General features: G+C 40.4%; 1 protein-coding gene across 3 annotated transcripts in view; it reads left to right on the top strand.

The window, feature by feature from the left end:
• The window catches only part of LOC126213039 (zinc finger protein 708-like), a 79,778-nt gene that overhangs the window by 9,667 nt on the left and 45,258 nt on the right, over positions 1-24,853 (top strand). The window contains exons 4-6 of one of the 3 annotated variants that reach the window (XM_049940610.1): positions 3,967-4,059; positions 5,606-5,698; positions 22,189-22,236. In XM_049940610.1, the coding sequence (XP_049796567.1) occupies positions 3,967-4,059; positions 5,606-5,698; positions 22,189-22,236 (234 nt within the window). The remainder of the gene's footprint in view (positions 1-3,966; positions 4,060-5,605; positions 5,699-22,188; positions 22,237-24,853) is intronic. The other 2 variants (XM_049940611.1, XM_049940612.1) reach the window with 2 other exon arrangements.

The raw sequence follows: 24,853 nt of genomic DNA on the forward strand, positions 1-24,853 counted from the left end.
GGATCTGGAATCTGTTTTGTAGTTCAAGAGCAAATGTTTCTTTGATCGTTGGTCTTTTAGCCTTGCTAGATCTGTTTTCTTGCTCCTGTGACTGATCTTGGTTCTGTTTGCCTCTTTTTTCAGTCTGAATTCTGCAAAAACTAGGTGGTGGTCACTTCCAACGTCCGCTCCTCTTCTGTTTCTGACATCTAACGGAGAGTGTTGGAACTTGCAGCTTATGACTATGTGGTCTATTTGATTTTCGGTAACATGGTCTGAAGAAGATCACGTTTTCTTATGGCAGTTACGATGTGGAAACAATGTGCCTCCAATGACTAGGTCATGTTCAGTGCATGTGTCTATCAGCAGTTCACCATTTACATTCCTTATCCCAGTACCGTACACACCCATGATATGTTCAAGCCCTTCATTTTCTGAACCAACTTTTGTGTTCAAGTCACCCATTAAAGTTTTTAGGGCCCTAGAATTTGTTTGTCTAAGGACTCCGTTAAGCTCTGTATAAAATGCATCTTTTAATATTCCTTTAGCTATTTTATTAGGTGTCTAGCATTGAATTACAGTGACATATCACACATTTGTTTTAAAGCATGTGGTTATTATCCATTCTGAGACTGGTTTCCACTCCAGTAAGCTCTTCTTGCTGCTTTTAGATAGTAAGAGCCCTACACCATTCCTACACATCACGTCCTCACCTGTCTGACCTGCGTACAGCAGCAGTCCACCAATTTGTGTTTGTAACTCCCCAGATTCTGGCCACCTTATTTCACTTAGTCCCAATATATCTAGTCGGTAGTTATCCATCTGGTTTTCAACCTCTCTTAGCCTCCCTGCCTCTCTCAACATCCTTACATTCCAAAAACCAAAACGGGTTTTCCTTTTCAGCCAAAGGTCATATCCTTAAGATCCATCCAGCTGTTTCTCCTGTTAGTTTCTGTGATGCGTGTTTTTTGTTGGTGTGGGTTATCAGCCCACAGCACCTGAGTGCCCAGGTGGGGCTGCCACCTCATGGCCTGGACACCTGCCAAGGTTTTATTTCAGGACATTACCCCCTAGATAGCTTGTCTTCAGCACAACTAAAGAATGCTGTCCATGCCTTTGCAGTAAGGCCTATGTGCATCAATGTTGTCATGGTTTCCAAGGATCTTCTGCTGTCCACATTAGGGGGCTGTGCCTGCTGCCACACAATCACAGGGAGGAAAAGGAAAGAAAGGGAGAGTATAGGATGGGCCACGATAGAATAGGACAGGACACTAGGCGGGACATTGTGAGACACACTTCATCTGGATCCTCTATGGAGATCTGTCCAGCTTGGGAGGCCCTGCTTGTAGTTACACTACTGCTGGTATAGCCCTCCACTTCATTGGATCACACAAACCTCTCGCCCACATGGATGGTGTTTCATTAAGGTGGTGTCTCCTGAGGGGGAGACCATTTATGAGATACAAGGGATTTATGAATATTTCATTCTGGCATTTTTACTGGCATGTGCGTTGGTGATGGAGACCTTTACTAACATTCCATTTACTTGACATTGGAGATAAATAGCAATTTCTCAGAGGTTCAAAGAATAATTCAATATGTTATATAAATTTCATATGCAGCATAATATGACCTAACACAAATCAAATGCAAATTCATAGTGACCCCCTATGTTTGTTTGCAAACTTTAAGAATTTCTTGCAGTAATTTAACTTATACTGAAATATCACAATATCTATGACCTTTCTTGAAGTGATAGGGAATTAATCAGAAAGTTGACAAATGAAGCTATAAGATGTGCGAGAAAGATTACAGATCAACCAGATGTGCAGCTGACAGGTTATGTGCCAAGCAGGCCTGACATTACCTTTGCCTGCTGATATCATCCATGTTAGCAACTATGCACCCCTCCACTCAATCCATACTGAATTGTCAAAAGTCACAACTAATTTTAAATGCACTATAAACAACTTCTTCTTTCGTGCATTGAGTATTAGGCCTTCACTCTTCCTTGGCCTTCCCCAGCTTCGTCAACCTACTGGGCTATAATCTCTGATGTTGTAATATTGTCTGCCACTGTTCATTGTGTCAAGATATTGACTCAGTTTTCTTCTTTGTCATCAATTTTGTTTTGTGTGTTAAACATTTTAAATTCTGTCGTAATATCTTCTCTCATACAGCCATTTGTGGGTGTAAAGAATTCCATTGCACTGCCTGGATCTTACTGCCTTGTCATTTGTAAATGACTAATGATTCGCCTCCACGGGGTAATGTGGGGATGGTCATCATTTTCTAAAACTTCCTTCATGTTATTTTCTCTGTCTTTTTTTCTGAAGTACCTGTTTGCTTTTACATGTAGTTTCCAAATTTTGTTACTTTCTTACCTGTATCTTTGTCATGTTTGTATGTGATATCACATTTCAGATAGTTAAAATAGCTGACCTGTTGTACTGCTGTATTACTCAGCACTGTTTTTAGATTTAAAGAGGTCCCATCCTATAAAAATCATACTTTACTTTTGTTCTCACCTTGGTAATGGCTAAGGAACAACCCTGACAGAACTGGCAGGTCTGAAGCCCATAAGCTGACAGCTACACCATCAGACTCAAACTGCATGGCACTTGTGATGTGATCAGAACATTTTCACACAGCAAGTGTTCCATGCAAGGCTTGAAATTCTGCCAGTTATATTATACAGGATGTATTCACTCTGGGAAAACTGGGAAATCCTGGATTTTTTTCATCCGAGGAAACCTAGGAATTTTTTAGGACTATGGAAATATTTCATTGTTTTAGTTCTCAGTTAAAATTTTGTAATTAAGGCTGGTAAGAACTGATGCTCTAACAAAGGATTTTACAGCATCCTGCTGCAGCAGAATAATACTGTAGCAATAAAACATAAACAAGAGGATAAAACCAAAATAAAACATTGCAAAGGAAATGTGCCATTTACAACAACAACAACAACAACACACACACAGTGTACACACAAGTGTCTGCCAACAGCAAAATGCGTCAAAAGCTTCGGGATGAAGACTATGCAACATAATAACAAACAGCTTCCAATCAGTGTGACTGTTAGGTTCGCGTGAGTGGTTGCGAGTGGGCTCATGCACATGCTCAGTTTATTCATGTAGGAGCAGTACCTTTTCCTGCTTCTAGCTACTTGAAAATTTTTTCTGACACACCGAAGCTGCCAGGGTGATTTTACTGTTTCTTCTTCATTTACAGCTCTCACATTAAATGGAAAAAAATGAATTTCTTTGGTCAGGAGCTATGAAATGAATTACAATGCATTCACATAATAATGGAAGTCTAAAATATCATATTGATTTTATTTTCCTCATTTTATTTTATTTCAGCATTTTGGCAGTCAAATATTAATCACTTTGCAGAACAGTGAAGTTGTTTTTGTTGGTTTGCTAAAGAAATTTTGGATTTTATTGATCCTTTCCACAGAGGCAGTCAATTTATTTGAAACTAAATGTTTCATTCCACACTGTTGGCTACTTTCGGCTGTTCACTGTAATTAAAGAGCATTTTTTCATCTTCTTGACAAAGTAAACTGCTAACAGGAGCCAAAGTCTAGACCATAGCAAAAGTTGTCTTAAGCATATATAAACAGTCCAGGGAGCTATCCAAATCATGAAGTGTAATGCATGCAAGTTAAGAAACCTAGAACCTTTGCCTGCCTTCTACAGGCAAGTGTTCTACTGATAGTGCACCTGCCTGTGAAAGGGAAAGGTCTTACTTTTGAGTAAGAGTCCTGCACACAGTGTTAATCTACCAGGGAGTTTAAAATCAATGCACACTCTGCTGCAGAATGAAAATTTATTCTATTTGGATGATTACTGCTTTTTTAGCAATGTAATTTTCTGTGTGAGGTGTGGTTGAAGACAAACCTCTCCATCACTCTTAATAGTTACACAGTTGTTACAGAGTTTTATATGCAAACTTTAAATGGGTAAAATTATTCTCCTTTTTCAGTTACTTCAAGATCCATTAAAAATTGAGGCTCCATTTTACAACACAAAGGAAGATCCAGGACTGAAATTGAATGTGAGTCTCTCTGAACATAGTGTAAGTTTTCAAATCAGTGTTGTTTTATGCTTGAGGTACAGCAAGACAATCATGGAATGTAATTGCTGCATATAGTTAAAAAATCATAGATGGAGAGCCATTCTAACCTACAATATCAGTAATTTTTAGTATTTTTGTAGAGTTACCATGACTCATTATCCTTGTGCATTATATGTTATCCGTGGTGCTGGTGGTGGTGGTGGTGGTGGTGGTGGTGGTGGTGGTGGTGGTATGTCAAAAGACTGCTTTGAACCCAGCTCTCCAAGCTACTCTATCCTGTGTAACCCTGTTCATTATAGAACAACTAATGCAACCTACATTCGTCTGAATCCTGAATCCTTCTTACTGTACTTATCTCTGGGTCTCCCTTTACAATTTTTAGCCCACCTCCTCCCCTCCATCCCCTGCCTACACCTCCTTCCAGTACTAAATTGGTAATCCCTTAATGTCTCAGAATGCATCCTATCAACCAATCCCTTTTTTAGTCAAGTTGTCCCTTAAATTTCTTTTCTCCCCAATATGAGTCAGTACATCTTCATTAGTTCTGTGATCTACTAATCTGATCTTCATTCTTCTGTTGTACCACATTTCAAAAGCTCATATTCTCTTCTTGTCTAAACAGTTTGTCACCCCTCTTTCACTTTCATACATGGCTACGCTCCAGATAAATACCTTCAGAAAAGACTTTCTAACACTTGTGTGTGTGTTCAATGTTAACAAATATTTCTTCTTGAGAAACGCTTTTCTTGCCATTCTCAGTTATTTTGCTACCAAAATAGCAAAACTTGTCTACTACTTTAAGTATATCGTTTCCTAATCTAACTCCTCCTATCCTTTGACCAGTACAGCACGGCATCATTTGGATATACACAGATAAGGCAAACACTACAGCTACTGCCCACCATGAGAGTGAATGCGCAGTGCTGTGGACACAGGGCTACTAAAGGAAACATTTGCCTTGGGTATCATTGAACCTCTAGTAGTAACCGAATGCATTACGATTACTGTGAATTGTGTGAACATGGTTCCTTTGATGCTTTGTTTTTCCTAATGGTAATCACATATTTCCAGCTGGGTAATTGTCGATTTCACAAGGCCAGAATCATGCCACAGTGGTTTGAAGAGTATTACAGTGAATGCACATTCATGACTTGCCCATCACATCCAACTGATGTGCATCTGTGGAACACATGCTAATCTGAACCCACAAACCAACAGCCAGTAATTCAAGGGATTTGCATGAGCTAAATTCTAGCACATCTAGTGCCATATACCTGCAGAAACCTACCAAGAAATTGTCAAATCTTTGCTATCCAGAAATACTGCTGTAGTGTGTTGCAGATATGGATCCACACACTACAAAACAGATGGTTTGATGAGTTTGCTCAACAGCGTATGGTACTAAAATATCTGATCAGAAAATTAGCTTTATTAAATTACTCTTTGAATAAGAGATGAGTCACTGAAAAGTGTGATCATCTTCATAATGAAATATTGAGAGCTATGTTGTATGTACATAATCAGAGGTTTTGTTTTCTTTTGTCAGTATCTGGCAGACCCATTTATGGCCTCGGGGTCCACTGATCATATTAAGGAGGATTCAGTACTAAATTTAGGAGCAGAAGAAATTGAGACTTTTGTAAGTATTCACATTTTACAGATGGATTGCATATGAAGTAAAAATGTCATTTGGTAACTGTGGAATACAAAGAATGCATTACAGTCAAATTAGCATCATTTATACCCCTTAGAAGTTTTGTAGTATTGTATTATTCCACTTGAGTTATTTGCTGACTGTTATGAGTAGAATTTCAACAGAGCTGTAACAATATATGTAATCATATTTTCACTGTCACAGGTCGATATCAGTTACAGTAAGATCATGATAATTTGGCACTCTATAATCCAGTGAACCCAATAGTCCAACATGCGTCTGGTCTTTTGCCATGGCGTGACACCTTTTCAGCAATAATTGTTTGCCTAACTGTGTGATTATAGTCTTGCCAAGATAAGCCAGTTGCATTACTGGCTTTGTCAGTATCAGTGATCCTTCATTCACTAAACCTAAGTTTACAGTACTTATGTTTGCATCAGCGCTGTGGTATTTTCATTATTTAATGAAGTCATTGTGCTGTGTTAATATTCAGCTACTTGTATGACTGTCAGTTAGACCACATCACAGTAAAATGTTTGTATGTACAGTGAAAAATTTCCAAACAGAGCAAAAGTGCACCTAAAGCAGCAAAACACAAACGTGATGTTGACAAGCCACAAAAAACTGGTCATCATAAGCAGACTGGAAAAAGTGAGAACCAAAAGAGTATTATGAGTGAACTATGGTCTAAAATGATTGAAGAAACAGAGATGGGAAGCAATTTAAATGATGAGTAGTTTACAGCTGATTGCTCTGAAATTGTACAAATGATAAATTCTGTGTCTACGAATGAAGTGAGTGCTTTTTCAGGTGAAATTAAAATTGATTGACATAGGTAGAAATTCAGTTACCGAAGGAGAGTGGATGATGTGATATTATAAAAGTGTTTTGAAGTCACAGGAGGCACCAGAAGTTGACAGTGATTATGGCAAAATGTCTGCAACTAACATATCTGGGATTGACACTATGGAAGCCTTACACACTTTAGTGAGATTCACTAATTGAAGACAATAATATGGTGCCTCTGAAGTTGTGAATCTGAACATCAAGCAAAATAATTGTTGTCAAAAAAGGGCTCAATCCAAGAAACAATTTGGAATTTTTGTAATGTTCAGGGTGCTCTGAAGATAATTTCAGCTAAACCATTGGTGGTAGACACCAGTCTGGCATATTCCATGCCTGTGAGGCTGTCAGATATCTGTACTGTGTCTAAGACAGTGATTACAACTAAACTGCACCACATTATTGACTATAATCTTTATTAATTAGCTTCTTGATATCCTCAAATCAGTGGTCCTTATTGTATTTTGTAACTAGCATACAAAACTTTATTTATGCACAGTATATCGAACTTCTCTAAAACTTTGAGCCTTAAACTGTTGTGTTAGAGCAATGTACTATTTGACTTTTAATTCAATTTTATATGTATTGGAAAGTAGTTCTTTTTCTGATAAAGGCTGAGGCCAAAAGCTTAAGTGTAAATCTCTTTTAATTTTGCCTGTTGGCAACTTAACATGTTATCTTTACGTTAGTAGCAATCTATCTTTTTCTAGAGTTTTGATATTCCTATCAGAAGTTTCACATTGTTTGAAGAAGACTATGCATTTCAGTATCTTTGATTAATGTGTTGTAAGCAAATTCATTGGGCTCTTACCTGGTCAGTGAGTCTCTGTATTTGTGAGTTTGTGGTAAAAGATTTCCACGCAGGGAAAATTATTAAATGTGCTAATATGTACACAGACTAGTCACAGTGAACTGGGGAAATAGTGATTGTCATGTAAATTTTGAATTATATAGTTTAGCCTCATGTCACACACATGGTATCATTAACAGGTTTAAGCTATAATCAGATGAACTGTGCAAAACAGAAATAAAGAGGCAGTAAACTACTATAGTGTGTTTAAAAGAAGTTGCAACTTTTGGAAATTTGGTGAAGAAAGAGTGCAGGGAAGCATAGTTTCCAAGGGGTAGCAACAACACAATGCCTATCTTAGGTTATGACCTATAGTCAGCTGCCAAGCAAACATTCTTTGGCTGTAAAGAAATACAATACTAAACGGAGCAGTTACATCAATTAATTTTTCATATGTACTCACATTTACAGTGTAGTTAAGTGAAACCAAGGGAAGAATCATCGATGTCTCCCTCAGAACTGGAACTGGCACTGGAGCTGACTGAACTGACTCTCTGTTCCATCTGTTCTTTCAGCAGTCCATAAATCCATGTCTCTTCAATTACCTTCTTTGAATGGCTGACAACTCAGTATCATTACTGTGGGGTAAAGTTTGCAATGGCTCTTTTTTTCTGCATTTCAACCTCAATGAGCCCAAACTTCTTGGTGTCTCCTGCCACAGTACCTCTCACCTGGACCCATATATGCTCAGCTGGATTCAAATGAGCATGATATGGAAGAAGCCTTGATTGCATTATGCTCTTTAATGTTAACTGGTTTGTTGACTTTGTATTGTGGAGGTTTTGGCTTCTACAGTGCAAGATCCATTAACTATGGTTTATTCATGCCAAGTTCAACTTTATCTGATAGAATGTTTCTTTGTGCACAGAGCAAAATATTTAGTTTTCGCCTCCTTGTTGTTAGAGCGTGATTCACCACAGCAGAGTGGTATGGCACATTGTCCATTATTATTATCAAATTCAGATGAACATTTCACAGCAGAACATCTGAAAACGTACAACTCTATACTGCACCGCGTATTATATTAACATACAATGTGTATTACCAAATATGTTATTACGATGCAGTAAATGTTACCCTCTGGGAGGATTTAAGTAAAACTGACCATGAGTTACCTAATGGGTTTGTCTTATTGAACCTGAATTCAGTGCTACGGAGGAAGCCAGAAAGCTAAAGATTGAAATTTGGAAATTTTTTTAAGAAACCAAGTTTGCTTGGATGAAATAAAAATTGTCACCAGCCTAATTAGGCATACTAATGTTGAACATTACTTTTATATAATCTGTATAGAGTTTGTGATAAAGGAAAGCTACTATTACTTCTTACCCAATGAAGTGCAGTGAACTCTACTATAATCAGACAAGTGGTACAGTGATGCTAGCAGTTATAAATAGTATATGCAAGTTCTCATAGAAACAGTTAACAACTTATTTCTTCTCAATAGTAATTACTTCATTATATATGAATTATGTGATCACCAAAATTTATGAAAGTCAAAATTAAACCAGAAATGGACATGGACTTAGTCCTATTTCAACATTTACTTTCCAAATAGTACAAATATAATTAAGTCACTTGCAATAGGATTTTTCACTCATTAAGAAGTAATATTGTTTCTACTTTTATGGATAAGGGCAATTACAGTAATTTTATCTTCAATAAACAAAATTGTTGAAGGGGGCTCTCAAATTGTTCCCCCCTCCCGGGGGCTAGCCACTCTTTGGCAGGTTCATACTTGGCTACCACGGAGCCCCAGCCTTTGGCAGCCCTTTTTACCTTCTGTGCTACATGTCTATCCTTTTGCTATTCTTTTTCCTCTCCCTTGGGGAACATTTCTGGGGTATTATGGGGAATGTTCTGCATTCTGTTGCTGACCTGCAAACAGTCTCAACTTTCTTTGTGGCTCCTTTTTCCTTTCTTTGTGGCTCCTTTTTCCTTTCTTTGTGGCTCCTTTTTCCTTTCTTTGTTTCCTTTCACCTCCCATTCCTCTGCTTCGGTGTTTGAGGATTCTCTCTTTTCTTCTGCTTCTTCTTCTTCTTCTTCCCTGTGCGCTCCTGAAGGCTAGACCACATGTCTAACATGTAAAAGGTGACTGTGTAACACGTAATTCCCAGCCCCAGGTCGACAGGTAGGGTTCACATATATCCCCTGATACAAGCCAGGCCCAGGGAGGGGTGACTGACTGAGCTGTAACCTCCCGTTGGTCCCTCTGTCATGTGTTCGGGAGGTGTGACCTGAGGTGTGAACAATCACCTAAGGCGGGTGTGCCCCCTTGGGTAGGAGCCCCCCAGTAGGAGCACGCCATTGGAGATGTTGCAATCATGGGGGATTTCCTCGCGATGAGTCACTCATCCTCTTCATCGATGTCAACGAAACGAAAACGTTATTAGGGTTCTGATTTGAAGACCCTTCCCACTGCACAGCGGTTCCTTGTTGTATCACGTACTGAGGATGGTCAGTCCTTCACCACAGTTAATCTGTTTATTATTTAGGAAGGTGTTGCCATTGTTGGCCCTTTGTAATCCTGCTCTCATTTACGGAATGGCTCTTTGCTTTTGGAGACGGCTTCTGATGCTCAAGCACAACTACTTCTTGCTGCCTTACTTCACCACGGCTACACGGTTCATGTCACGGCACATAGAACTTTGATTTCCTCCTGTGGTGTAGTTTACACCGGGCTTCTTGACGGTCTGATCAAGGCTGAAATACAATCTTACCTCTCCGATCAGGGCATCATTGTCATCCATCATGTCATGAAAAAGGTCGATTCTTCTTTGGAGCCCACCCGCACTCTTTTCCTCACCTATTATAGGGTGGTGCTGCCATCCAAGATTAAAGCCAGCTGAAATCATCACAGTCCAGCCATACCTTCTGAATCCGATGCGCTGTTATCAGTGTCATTGGTTCAATCACACTAGAACATCTTTTCGACACCCAGCCATATGTGTAACCTGTGGCAGGGGTGCACACAAGAGCGAATGTCTACCTCTTCCTCCCTGCTGTATCAACTGCAATGGTGACCATGCCGCCTCCTCCCAGGATTGTTCTGTGTATCTCGACGAGCAGGCTGTTCAAGAGATTCAGGTAAAGGAAAAAGTGCCTTACCCAGTAGCTTGCTGGCTAGCCACAAGCTCTGTGTTCATCTGTCAGGCACTTACAGTTCAGTTCTTGTTACCCCTCCCTCCATGAAAGACATGGTTACACAGAAATGCAACCTCAAATTTGGCTCTGAGGTTGTGAAGTTGCCCAGTGTCAAAGTAGCATCACTGACCCCAGTCCTGCTGTGCAACAAACTATCAGACTCTCACCTCATGAGGCGAAGCTACCCACTACACAACTGGCAGGCAGGAAGGCCAGAAGGAGTACTCGTGGGAAGACTTTGTCCATCCCTCCAGCCAACTAACACCCAAGTCTTCCTTTAAGCAGAAGTGCTCAAAGAAGTCCGCTAAAGACAAACGGTCTGCCCCTTCACCAACTCGAAGATCCTGTTTGACGTGGTCACTTAGCCCGGCTGGCCTTTGTCTCGCTGGTGCACACCACCATTTGTTTTTTGGCATTGGACTCCACCAACCAACCGCACAAGCACTCCGATGCTTTTGTACACCCCTTGGAGCAGGATCCTCCTGCTTCTGAGCCCTGTAGTAGCGGCCTTCCACCGGCTGTCCCTCCGCAGACATTCTCTTCCTCCTCATGACTGCCCTCCTATGGAAAATTCATGGCCTGCGGTCCCACAGAGGATTTGTGTCTGCTTCTAGCATCACAGCAACCCCTTTTGCTTTCTGGTGACTTTAATGCATATCATCCCCTCTGCTGTTCTCCCAGGGTCTGCCAGAGAGGAGCCCTCTTGGCTAACATTCCTAACCAATTCTACCTCTTCTGCCTTAACACTGGTGCACCCACTTTCCTTTCTGACTCCTTGCACCCCTATTCCTATTTGGAACTATCCCTGTGCACTGCCTAGAGTGCCCCTCATCTTGAGTGGTCCATTCTTTCTGACGCCTACTTGAGAGACCACTTCCCATGTGCTCTCCGTCTGCTGACTCCTACCCCATCCACATGCATACCTAAATGGCAGCTTACTAAGGCTGACTGGCAGCTTTACTCCTCCCTGGCGACCTTCGCAGAACAAGATTTCCTCAGTTGTGGTGACCAGATGGACTACCTCACAAACGTTATCCTTACTTCTGCAGAACGTTCCATTCCTCGCACTTCATCTTCACCACATCGTGTCCCAGTCCTATGGTGTACTGAGGCATGCCGTGACGCAATTCACGCATGGAGATGTGCTCTCCGTGTTTTTAACCACTGACCTACGCTGGAAAACTGCATTCATTATAAACACATGTGTGTGAAGTGTTGTCGTTCTTTGGTATAGCAAAAGAGCTAGTTGGATTTCGTTCACTAGTTCTTTTACCAGTTCCACACCTTCCTCTGTTGTGTGGGCAAACCATCGATGGCTCTCTGGAACCAAGATCCATTTCCCCATTTCCAGCCTGACAGTAGGTGGATTGTGGATCCTGTTGCTATCTCCAACACCTTGGGCCGCCATTTTGCATAAGTTTCAAGCTCTTTCCACTATCACCCTGCCTTTATCCATAGGAAACGAGTGGAGGTGCTTGGGGCGGTACCCTTCTCTTCTCCCAATAGTGAGTGTTACAATGCCACCTTCACTATGAGGGAGCTAGATCCTCCATCCCAAGGCCAGATGCTATCCACATTCAGATGTTGCAGCTCTGCTCTCTTGCAGCAAGCACTTCGTGCTTAACACATACAACCGCATCTGGGCTGAGGGCACATTTCCTGGATGGTACCGTGAAGCCACAGTCATACCCATACCTACGCCCAGTAAGGACAAAAACCTTTCTTCCAGCTACCACCCCATCTCTCTTACCAGCTGCGTTTGCAAAGTGATGGAATGTATGATTCGTGCCCGGCTGGTGTAGGGGCTCAAACTCACCATTTACTCACAAATGCACAGTGTGGATTTAGAGCGCAGCATTTTGCAGTTGACCATCTCGTTACTTTGTCCACCCATGTCATGAATGGTTTTCTGCAGAAATCCCAGACTGTGGCAGTGTTCTTCGATTTACAGAAGGCCTACGAGACCTGCTGGAGAACTGTTATCCTCTGTACTCTTTACACGTGGGGCTTCCGTGGATGCCTACACTGTTTTCTTCGAGCATTTTTACAAGACCAAATAGTCAAGGTGTGTGTGGGTTCTGCTTTGTCAGATACCATTCAGGAAAATGATGTGCCTCAGGGTTCCGTCCTGAGCATCATCCTCTTTGCTATCGCCATTACACCTATTGTGGCCTATCTCCCACTGGGTGTCTCCGGCTCCCTTTTTGTTTATGATTTTACCATCTATCGCAGGTCTCCATGGACCTGTCTCACTGAGTGGCGTGTTCAGCAAGGTCTTGATTGTCTTTACTCCTGGAAAATCAACAGTGGCTTTCACTTTTCTAATCACAAAACCGTCTGTTTGAATTTCTGGTGGTGCAAATGGTTTCCCCCACCATCTCTACATCTTGGACCTTCTGTTTGTTGACACTACGAAATTCCTGGGTCTCATGATCGATAGGAAACACTCTTGGTCCTCCCATGTCTCTTACCTGGCAGCCCGCTGTACACAGTCCGTCAGTGTCCTCCGTGTCCTCAATGGTACTTCCTGTGGTGCTGATCAAACCACCCTCCTGCGTTTGTACTGGTCCCTTGTCCATTCGAATCACAACTATGGGTGCTTTGTTTATGCATCTGCTCGCCAATCCCTTTTATGCCATCTCAACACTATCCACCATAATGACATCCATTTGGCCACAGATGCATTTTACACCAGCCCAGTTGAGAGTCTGTGTACTGAACTACCACTATCCTACTGCTGTGACTTTCTCCTCAGCAGGTATGCATGCCATTTGTCTGCCATCCGTGGCCACCCTTCCAATGCCTCCTTCTTTGATGGCTCCTTAGACCATTAGTATGGGGCTTGTCCCTCTTCCCTGTTACCTCCTAGCATCTGCTTTTGCCACTTGCTACAGTGGCTTAACTTCATGCTACCTTCAGTTTTCCCTGTGGGTGTGAACCCTTCACCACCTTGGGTTCATGAAGCAGACCATGTTAACCTTGGCCTTAATTCACTTCCTAAGGACACTACTCTAGCCTCACTCTGTCAACTCCAGTTTCAAGACCTTCGCATGGAACTTAGTGATAGTACCTTTGTATACACTGATGGCTCACATACTGACCGTAGGGTCAGGTGTGCATTCGTTATTGGCGCCCGTGTCTTTTGATATCTGCTTCCAGCCCACTCCTCAGTATTTACAGCCAAGCTTTTTACCTTGTATCAGGCTGTGGAGTACATCCGGTGACACAGCCTTCCCGATTGTATCCTCTGTTCAGACTCACTCAGCACCCTCCAAAGTCTCTGTGCACTGTACACCACTCATCCCTTAGTGCAGCAGGTCGAGTAAATCTGTCATTTGCTCACTCTTCGTGGAGCCAATGTCATGTTTCTGTGGGTCCCCGATCACGTCGTTCTGCCAGGAAACGATGCCGCTGATGCTGCTGCCAAGGCTGCAGTCTTCTTACTTCAGCCTGTGAGCACCTCTATTCCCTCTGATGATCTCTGCATTGCTGTGTGTCAGGTGGTGATGTCCCTTTGGCATCGCCAAGGGTCCTCCCTTCACAAGAATAAGCTTTGGCCTTTTAAGCCTCTCCCGATGCCTTGGACGAGTCATTTTCTTGGATTGTCCATAATGTTCTTCAAACCACTCATGAACAATTGTAGTCTGGTGACCAGGCTACGGTTTTGTAGTCACCTAGGGTCCAACCAATTTTGTCATAAGCCCAGGGAGCCACTGCAGGCAATGTCGTGCTGTTGGTAAAGGCACTCACAGTGGTTGTCTGCTGCCATGGTCCATTAATACCAAATTTTGCTGCTCTGTCCTAACAGATATGTCTGCTGTACATCTCACATTGATTTATGTGGTTATTTCATGCAGTGTTGTTTGACTGCTAGCACCAACAGTACACAAACATTGCTGCTCTCATTTGTTAAGTGAAGATCGATGGCCATAGTGAGAGGTAATGTAAGTAATTTGGTGTTTTCATCATACCCTTTACACCATATGTCTTGGAATATGTAATTCCCTAATGATTTCCAAAATGGAATGTCCTAAGCATCTAGCTCCAACTACCATTCCGCATTCAAAATCTGTTAATTCTCGGTGTGGGGTCATAATCACTATGGAAACCTCTTCACATGAATCATCCGAGAACAAATGACAACTCTGCCAAGCACCTTCAGTTTACGTGTTGTGTATGTGATAATACCACCATCTTTACAAGTGAATATCACTGTCCTATGACTTTTATCACCTCACTATGTATGTTCTTCAATGAGTTACCCAATAATTCAACTAAACATACTCAGAGGTTCCCACAGTATAAACATATTTATCCTCTGACTGTAGGAACTGAAGGCTACAGTTAAATACATAAAAGTATAAAGTTGATAACTTCTAGACCACAAATATAACATTAACTCTTAGTGCTCAACCAATGGGGTAGCCTAAACTGCCATATTTGGTCATTTTATTATTTCTATGCGCATACTTCAGAAAATGTAGTTTAATTGATGCACCACATTAATGAACTCCCCAAACCGTTCTTTTTGCAGTGATGTGTTGAGCAAAAATATTATGACATATGATGTCGGCAGATAAAATGATTACCTGTTTTCCAAGTTAAAAGTGAAGATTGCTTCATTATTGTGGGGAGGGGGTGAAGAATTTATGTTGATCCCACCAGTAAGATTTTGAGAAGTATGATGAATGATATACCGGGTGATCAAAAATTCAGTATAAATTTGAAAACTGAATAAATCATGGAATAATGTAGATAGAGAGGTACAAATTGACACACATGCTTGGAATGACATAGGGTTTTATTAGAACCAAAAAATACAAACGTTCAAAAAAAGTCCGACAGATGGAACTTCATCTGATCAGAATAGCAATAATTAGCATAACAAAATAAGACAAAGCAAAGATGATGTTCTTTACAGGAAATGGTCAATATGTCCACCATCATTCCTCAACAGTAGCTGTAGTCTAGGAATAATGTTGTGAACAGCATTGTAAAGCATGTCCGGAGTTATGGTGGGGCATTGGCATCGGATGTTGTCTTTCAGCATCCCTAGAGATGTCAGTCGATCACGATACACTTGAGACTTTAGGTAACCCCAAAGGCAATAATTGCATGGAGTGAGGTCTGGACCTGGGAGGCCAAGCATGACGAAAGTGGCAGCTGAGCACACAATCATCACCAAATGACGCGTGCAAGAGATCTTTCACGCGTCTAGCAATACTTTTTTTTTCTTGGTTCTAATAAAACCCCATGTCATTCCAAGCATGTGTGTCAATTTTTACCTCTCTATCTACATTATTCTGTGGTTTATTAAGTTTTCAAATTTATATTGACTTTTTGATCACCCAGTACTTCAGACAGGGGAGAAGTAAACACTGGAACACTCTGGATTGCATCTTCAGATTAGACTAACCACTACTATGGCCACAGATCCATTTACTAAGTCTGTGTTCGTAGCTCTGGGTTCTTGTTTCAGCCATGGGATAATGAACTTTGTTAATGCTGATATTATAAGACTTCTGAAGGGATACAAATCCACAATTTAGTGGAAAAACAGTTTTACTTCCTTGCAGGATATGTGTACATTGTCAAATGTCTGGTGTGTGGTGGCACTGAAGGTAGTTTATCTCCCATGGTCTAATTTAGACTCCAGTGACTTCATTTCACACTATAGTGAAGTTCTTAAGAATTGTCTGCATAATGTCTCAGAAGAGAAATTTAAAGTGTTTGTCAAGTTATATTTTTCTTTATATAACTAGATTTAATAGGACTACTGTGAATGGTATCTTTTTTAATAATGTGAATAAATATGATCTGCAATATCAATAAATGTAATGTAATTCATGGGCATATTTTAATTTTCAACATAACACTGAAAAACAGTGAATACAGACGAAATAAAGAATATATTGTACTTCAAAAATAAGATTTCAACTTTGCTAGTATGCAGGGTGAGATGACAAGGAGATGCCAATCCCAAGTCTACCCAGAATGGGCAAATTTAGCGAGCTGTGGTGTTAGCTGAGATATAGCAGAGAATATGGCGAATTTTCTGACTTCAGTAATTTTTAATGTTTATAGCTGCTGAATTATTACACTGACTTTAAGAAATGGAATTACATGTTTTATTCACTTGCATCAGAAAGTGTGTCCAAAGGGGTTTTTAATGGGACAACATGTGTTTCACTTAATCCACATGTACACAAGATAACAGTACTGCAAACCATTTCCCCACCATTAGGAGAAGAACATTTGTTCTACTGTACCAAATGTAAGCAAACATGCAACTCTGGCACAGATCATATTTTCATTAATACAGTTGTTTAACAAGTGCTCAACTGCTGGACCGACAGCATTGTATGCTGAATTTCAAGGGACCTTATGGCAGCAATGGCCTGTGTTGTATAGCACATCATGTCTTCAGGATTTTTGGTTTTACTTGTAGGCTTCTTAATTTAATTTTCATCACAGATAAAAGACCAGAAGCATTAAGGTTGGCAAGATGTAGGCCATTCTATATTTCACAAATGATCACTCTAACAATTTCAAAGTTTTCTGTTAAGTATATCTGTAATTACCTTTGTAGAATGGATAGTACATTTGTTGTGGTGGTACTAAATGGATTGCATTGTGGCCAGTGGGCTCTGTTTCCAGTAAGTGCAGCTACATATCTCTTATGAACTGCAGAGACTTGTAGTTACTTAGAACATTATCAATGAAACAGGTGCACAAGATACAATTCCTCAAAAGGCTGTAACACATATTGACAGACAAAGGTTGTTTATTCACTTCTCTTGGCGAGCATAGCTTTCAGCTGACCAGTAGTGCATGATGTAAACAATAATTTGCTACTAACATTCATTTTAATCGTATTACTCTAGTGAAGTTGTCTTCTCCCTTGACAAATTTTGCCCCTCAGCCACACTTATGCCATTATCAAATTGACAATTTCGCATTGCTTTTGATGAGTCCTGTCAACTGACTTCTTCTTGTAGTCAGGTTGTGCCAAATTTAATTCAGTCATCACTAGTAATCTGAACTAAAATTGCAATCTTCAGCTTTCTTCTGTAGTAGCATATTTCAAGTGCTTCTCATCTCTCATCATCAATCACTATTATCATCCATTTTATTACTTATCTTCCATGTTTCACATCTGTAGAAGGCTACACTTCAGAAAAGACTGCCTAACAGATAACTGTTTACTCACTCTTAACAAAAGTTACTTTTTTGGAACTGTATTTTCATGCTATTGCAGGTCTGTATTTTATAGCCTTCCTATTTTGCCCATCATCGGTCAGTTTCCTATACAAACAGCAAAACTCATCTTCTGCAATTAATGACTGTATATCTCTAGTTCTGTCAGCATCACATTATTTAATTTGACTTCATTTCGTTACCCTTGTTTCGATTTTGTAGATACTCATCGTATAAGCTCCTTTAAGAAAGTGTCAGTTCTGTTCAATTTTACTTTCAAGTCTTTTTCTGTCTTTGATAGGATTACAGTGTTATCCAGTGTGACAGTGTAGTTGATGGCGGTGGGATCACTTGTGGAAAAATTCCTGTAGTAGTTGGTGTGAGAGCTGCACCTTTTTTTAGACTGAAGTCAGCTGATAGGTATACCTACTTAAAGGAAGTCCCACTAACTAAGGGATCACCTTCAGAGGACATATTTCCAAGTAAAGGAATTACCGTATTTCATCAAAATGTAAGAGGTATTAGAGATAAAGTTAGTGCACTGCTTATAGATGTTGACTCTGAAATTATTGGTATATCGGAGCACCACTTAAATAATTTGACAACTCAGAGGCTTCCTTTACAAAGATACAGATTAGCTGGCTGTTTTTCAAGGAGTCCCTTGCAGGGTGGGGGAGTGGCTATATACGTAAAAAAATAGTATTCCATTTCAGTCCATAGACTATCATGGCACTGATCTGACCAGATATTTGAATGTTGCACAGGGACAGTTGAATTGAGTGAAATTAAACTTCTAATTGTTGTTGTTTATAGGTCCCCTAACTCTGATTTCAGAGCACTTCTGGCCAAGCCAGAGAGAGTTCTTGATTCACTTTGCAGGAAGTACCAGAAATTAGTTATGTGTGGTGACTTCAATATAAATTTTGTATATGATGGTGCAAGTAAAAGGATGTTGGTAGATCTCCTAAATTCATATGATATGATGCAGACTGCCTTTTTTCCAGCTAGGCTTCAGGGGAACAGTAGCACAGCCATAGACAATATTTTTATTCATTCTTCATTACTACATGGGAATTCTGTTAACAAAAGTGTGAATGGCCTTTCAGACCATGATGCACAAATTTTAACACTAAAAGGCTTTTGTACTCACACGAATGTCACATATAATCACAAACTATGTAGGAAAGTTAATCCAAGAGCAGTAGAGAGTTTTTTAAACCTTGTCAAGGAACAAATGGCAGTACGTTTATGGTGTCGATAACATAGATGATAAATATAATGCTGTTCTTAACACATTTCTCGTGCTCTTTGAGAGTTGCTTCCCATTACAACGTTCTGAACAGGGTACTAGCAGTCACAGGCAGCCTGGGTGGCTGACTAGTGGGATAAGGAATTATATCAAAATGTTAGAAGTATTCAGTCAAGCTACAGTAGCCCATTACAAACAATATTTTAAGGTGCTTAAAAATGTTATTAGGAAGACAGAGTATATGGTATGCAAATAGAATAGCTGATTCACAGATAAAATTGTCAGTTGTGAAGGATGTGTGTGGTCAGCAGCACAAGGTCGATGATGCAAAGTCAGATCATAGTAAAAATATTTCTGTTATTGACAAATCAGATATATATACAGCATTTAACAATCATTTTTGAAGCACTTCAGGTGAATTACATAAAAATTTAGTTTCTACGGGGAATCACATAACTTCTTTGGCAGAATGCCTTTCTGAGATTGATGTCTGAAAATCTCCTCTGTGATACAGACAAGGGAGAGATTGAGTCAATAATTGAATCACTGAAGACTAAGGACTCTCACCGACATGATGGAGTGCCTAACAGAATATCAAAGGACTGTGCTGCAAATGTTAGCCCTGTATTTAACCATATTTGTAATTTTTCTTTTAGGAATGGTCAGTTTCCCGAACAATTAAAATACTCAGTAGTAAAGCCTCTTTGTAAAAAGGGTGAAAGGTATAATGTAGACAACATTAGATCTATTTATATGCCATTAGTGTTTGCTAAGGTTATTAAACAGGCTGTGTATGTAAGGATAATTGATCATTTTATATTGCACAATTTGCTATCAAATGTACAGTTCAGCTTTAGAAGTTGTTTAACAATTGAAAATGCTATATTCTCCTTTCTCTTTGAGGCACTGGATAGGTTAAACAAAAGGTTTTGAATGCTGAGCATATTTTTTGATTTAATGAAGGCATTTTATTCTGTTGTTCCCAAAATATTGCTCCAGAAGTTGGACCATTATGGAATACAGGGAGTAGCTCACTATTGTTTCACCTCTTGCATGAGCAACAGACATCAAAAGGACATTATTCACAATGTTGAGAATGGCTGTGATGTGGGGTCTGACTGGGGTACAGGTCAAGTAGGGGGTGCCCCTGGGATCAGTGTTGGGGCCACTCCTGTTCCTTATTTATATAAATGATATGCCCTATAGTGTTGTGGGTAACTCTGAAATATTTCTGTTTGCTGATGACACTAGCTTGGTAGTAAAGGATGTTGTGTTCAACATTGGCTTGGTTTCAAGTAGTGCAGTTCTTGACACAAGTTCATGGCTTGTAGAAAATAAACTAATGCTAAATCACAATAAAACTCAGTTTTTACCATTTTTAACACACAATTCAACAAAACCTGATGTTTTAATTTCACAGAATGGGCTTATGATTAATCAAACTGAAAGTTCAAATTTATAGGTGTTCAGATAGATAATAAACTTTTGTGGAAAGCCCACGTTCAGGATCTTGTTCAAAGACTTAATGCTGCCATCTTTACTATTTGAAAGGTATCTGAAGTAAGTGATTGTTCAACACGAAAATTAGTGTTCTTTGCTTATTTTCATTTGCTTATGTCATATGGGATTATATTTTGGGGTAACGCTACCCATTCTATAAGTGTATTTTTGGCTTAGAAACAGGCAGTTGGGGCAATAAGTGGTCTAAGTTCACAAACCTCTTGTCGACCCCTGTTCGTGAGTCAGGGTATTTTGACATTGACCGTACTATCATTTCTTGTTAGCAGTATTAGCTTATTCACAAGAATAGACAACTTTCACTCAGTTAATACTCGGCAGAAATGAAATCTGCATTTGGATCAGACTTCCTTCACTCATGTGGAGAAAGGTGTGCAGTATACTGCTGCATCTGTTTCCAGTAAGTTACCACTCAAGTTCAAAAATCTTAGCAGTAATCCACCCACTTTCAAATCAAAACTGGAGTTTCCTCATGGGTCACTCCTATTCTGTTGAGGAGTTCCTTGAAAAAGTAAGCTGATTCCTATTGTATTGTTGATTGTGTTTACTTGAACTAATGGACTGACTTTTTTTCTTGGGTTTCTAACATCTGCATCTACATCCATACTCCGCAAGCCACCTGACTTTGTGTGGCGGAGGGTACCTTGAGTACCTCTATCAGTTCTCCCTTCTATTCCAGTCTCGTATTGTTCGTGGAAAGGAGGATTGTCGGTATGCCTCTGTTATTATGTGTATGTTGTAATTTCATGTAATGACATGTTCCATGACTTTGGAGATTTGCTCCTATGGAACGTGATGTGTAAATAAATAAATAAATAAATAAAATCGACAAACTGTAGATTTTATTTCTTCTCCCTGAACTTTAATTCACGAACTAAATTTTTCCTTGGTTTCTTTTACTGCTTGCTCAATGTTCAGGTATAAAAACATGGGGATAGGCTACAACTTGATCACACTTACTTCTCAACTACTGTCTTCCTTTCATATCCTTTAACGTTTAGAACACCAAAATGGTTTCTGAACAAGTTGCAAATAAGTTTTGTTCCCTGTGTTTTTTCTCTGCTACCTTCAAAATTTCAAAGAGTGTGTTCCAGTCAGCATTGTCATAAGCTCACCATACATCTAAATGCCCTATAAACAGGGGCTAGCCTTTCTTACCTGCTGAGTTAAGTTGTGAGGTCAGTATTTCTTCATGTGTTCCTACATTTCTCCAGAAACCAAAATTAATGTTGCCAAAGTTGGCTTCTGTCAGTCACTTCATTTGTGTGTAAATCATTCATGACAGTATTTTGCAATAACGACTTCTTAAACTGATGGTTCAGGATATTCACACGTCAGCTCCTGCTTTCTTTGGACCTGGAATAATCACATTCTTATTAAATTCTGAGAATATTTTGTTTATTTCATATATGTTACATGCTAAATAGTTTTTTCCTCATGAATGGATGAATGAATGAATAAATAAAAACACTGAGCTTATACTTTAAGAGAAGTGTGTGATCTTGAGTCATGTTTTAATTTGGTGCATGCCATTAGTGTATTCTCCTCATCCTCTTAAAGAAAAGCACTTTATACAATAATTCATATGAGAGGTTCCTAATATTGTGAATTTAGCATGTGCATGTACTGCATGTTGAACAATAGTAATGAATCTCTTACATTATTTCTTTGTTACAGATGTTCAGCAATCCCGAATATGATCCTGTGGGAGTTAAGATGGAGGAGGTAAGCTGCTGCTATGTCTTAAGGTCTTTTAAGTCTTTCTTTTCTCGGGATATATCTCTTGTCTAGTTTCTGTGTGCACTTAGTGGAACCTCAAATTCCAGAGGAGGAGGGTGTAGTATTCACAAGGAAAAACACATTCAGCTTTAGGTGCTGCATTTTTTATACAGCAGGTGGATACTTGGGGAAACACAAAATTCATACTGCTAATCCATTGTTAGTTGTGAGGCATGGGAATGTCAAATAGATTACAGATGAAAGGGTAGTTTTATTGTACATGATTTCTGCAGGGAAATAGGGCTCCTTGCTTTTTGGAACCATAAACCCAAGTTCTGAACTTATGTTCTCGCCATTGTAGTTTGTATTGGAAAATGTTCAGATGTCTTTGAAACGAAAGAAAGTCTCAACTGCCCCACTTGGCAGATTATAGGACAACATGACTGAGAAGTAAATGTACTTCTTCATCTCTGATTTTGCACAAATTTATGATACATGCAGGGCTTGGCCAGAAATGAGAATGACAGAAGTGGGAACTCCAGAAGCCCAAGGATGTAGAAGGAATAGTATTTTGGTACAGGTCGGGTAAGGCATGGGCCATTTATATTAGTTATATGTAAATGAAGGTCAAGGGGGGTGGAAATGAAAGGAAAGGGGAGCGATAATTGCTGTCAGCTACGTTGGGACATTATGCAGAATCGGTGATGACAAGTGAAAGTATGTACCAGACTGTGATTCGAACATGGGATCTCCTACTTACAGGGCAGATGCGATAAACACTGCACCATCTGGGACACAGTGTTACCACAACTGCACGGACTATCTTGGCTCGCCTCACAGCCGATCCACACTCCCATCGAGTGCCACCTATCCTCAGCCCCTGTCCATTTCCTCCATATTTACTCATCTGAGATTCCCACAGGAGGTAGGACATACTTGTGCATCCACATTGAAGTAGCTGGATTCATTGCCTAGCTAGGCCTATAAAATTATATGAAAGTGTGGTGTCTGCTCTTTTGGACATGGACAGGAGCTGTGGGTAGGTGGTGCTCGATGGGAGTGTGGATCAGCTGAGGGGCAAGCCAAGATAGTCCATGCAGTTATGTCCTGGATGGTGCAGTGGTTATTGAACCTGCCTAGTAAGCATGAGATCCAGGTACACATGTTCACCCCGTAATGTCCCAATGCAGCCGATAGCTGTGATCGATTCCCTTTCCTTCCCTTTATTCCCTCTCCACCTTTAATTTACATATGATTTATAAGAGGTGCAGATTCTGTGTGATGTCTGTTGTTTCGGACATGTCAAAAATGGTAGACAACCAACATTCATGTAGTCTGAAGGTTGTTAGGTCAAGCCCTATGTGGATGATTCTTTTAATCTTCTAACAATATTGTGAAAGTTGCTACTCACCATATAGCAGAGATGCTGAGTCACAGATAGGAACAACAAAAAGCCTGTCACAAATATAGCTTTCATCCAGTAAGGCCTTTCTCAGAATTAAATGACAATCATACACATATATACTTGTGCAAATGCAACTCGCACACACATGACTGCAGTGTCAGGCAACTGAGGCCACACTGTGAGTAGCAGCACCAGTGCATGATGGGAATGGTGACTAGGTGGGGGTGAGGAGGAGGTTGGTGCGGGGATGGGGAGAAATAGTGGGGTAGGGGTGGCGGAGGTAGAGGGTGACATCCTGTTGGGGAGCACACAGGATTGAGGTGGAAAGAGGGTAGGGCAGCCATGTGCAGTTGGGAGGTTAGACGAAGGGCAGTTGAGAGATGGGGAGGGGAATGCAGAAAAGAGGAAATGTAAAATGATGGTGTGATAGAGAAATGAGGGTCGTGTAATGCTGGAATGGGATCAGAGAATGGACTGGATGGGAGAGGACAATGACTTACTAAGGTTGAGGCCAGGATGTTATGGGAACATAGGAGATATTACAGGGAAAGTTCCCACCTGCGCAATTCAGAAAAACTGGCACAGGCTGTGAAGCAGTCATTGAAATAAAGTATGTCCTGTTTGGCAGCATGCTCAGGAACAGGGTGGCCCATTTGTTTGTTGGCCACAGTTTATTCGGTGGTCATTCATGTGGACAGACAGCTTGCTGGTTGTCATGCCCGCATAGAATACAAGACAGTGGTTGCACCTTAGCTTGTAGACTGCTTGACTTGTTTCACAGGTAGCCCTGCCTTTGATGGGATAGGTGATATTTGTGACTGGATTGGAGGTAGGTGGTGGTGGGAGGATGCATAGGACAGGTCTTACATCTATGTCTATTACAGGGGTATGAGCCATGAGGTTAAGGGGTTAGAAGAAGGGGTTGTGTAGGGATGGATGAGTAAATTGTGTAGGTTTGGCGGATGGTGGAATACCACGGGGATGGATGAATATATTCTGTAGGTTTGGTGGATGGCAGAATACCCATGGTATTCTGGCCAAATTTCTCTTAAACAGTGGGAAGTAAGAAGGTGCTTAAAACATCAGTGTACGCCTGGTCTGCGATAGTACCATGCAAAACAACATGGGCTTCAAGCCCCCTCCATGAAATACACGACCACGCCATATCACCACTGCCTCCGAATTTTACTGTTGGCACTACACGTTCTATCAGATTAT

Source organism: Schistocerca nitens, chromosome 11, assembly GCF_023898315.1.
Source record: "Schistocerca nitens isolate TAMUIC-IGC-003100 chromosome 11, iqSchNite1.1, whole genome shotgun sequence".
NCBI classification, from domain to species: Eukaryota; Metazoa; Arthropoda; class Insecta; order Orthoptera; family Acrididae; genus Schistocerca; species Schistocerca nitens.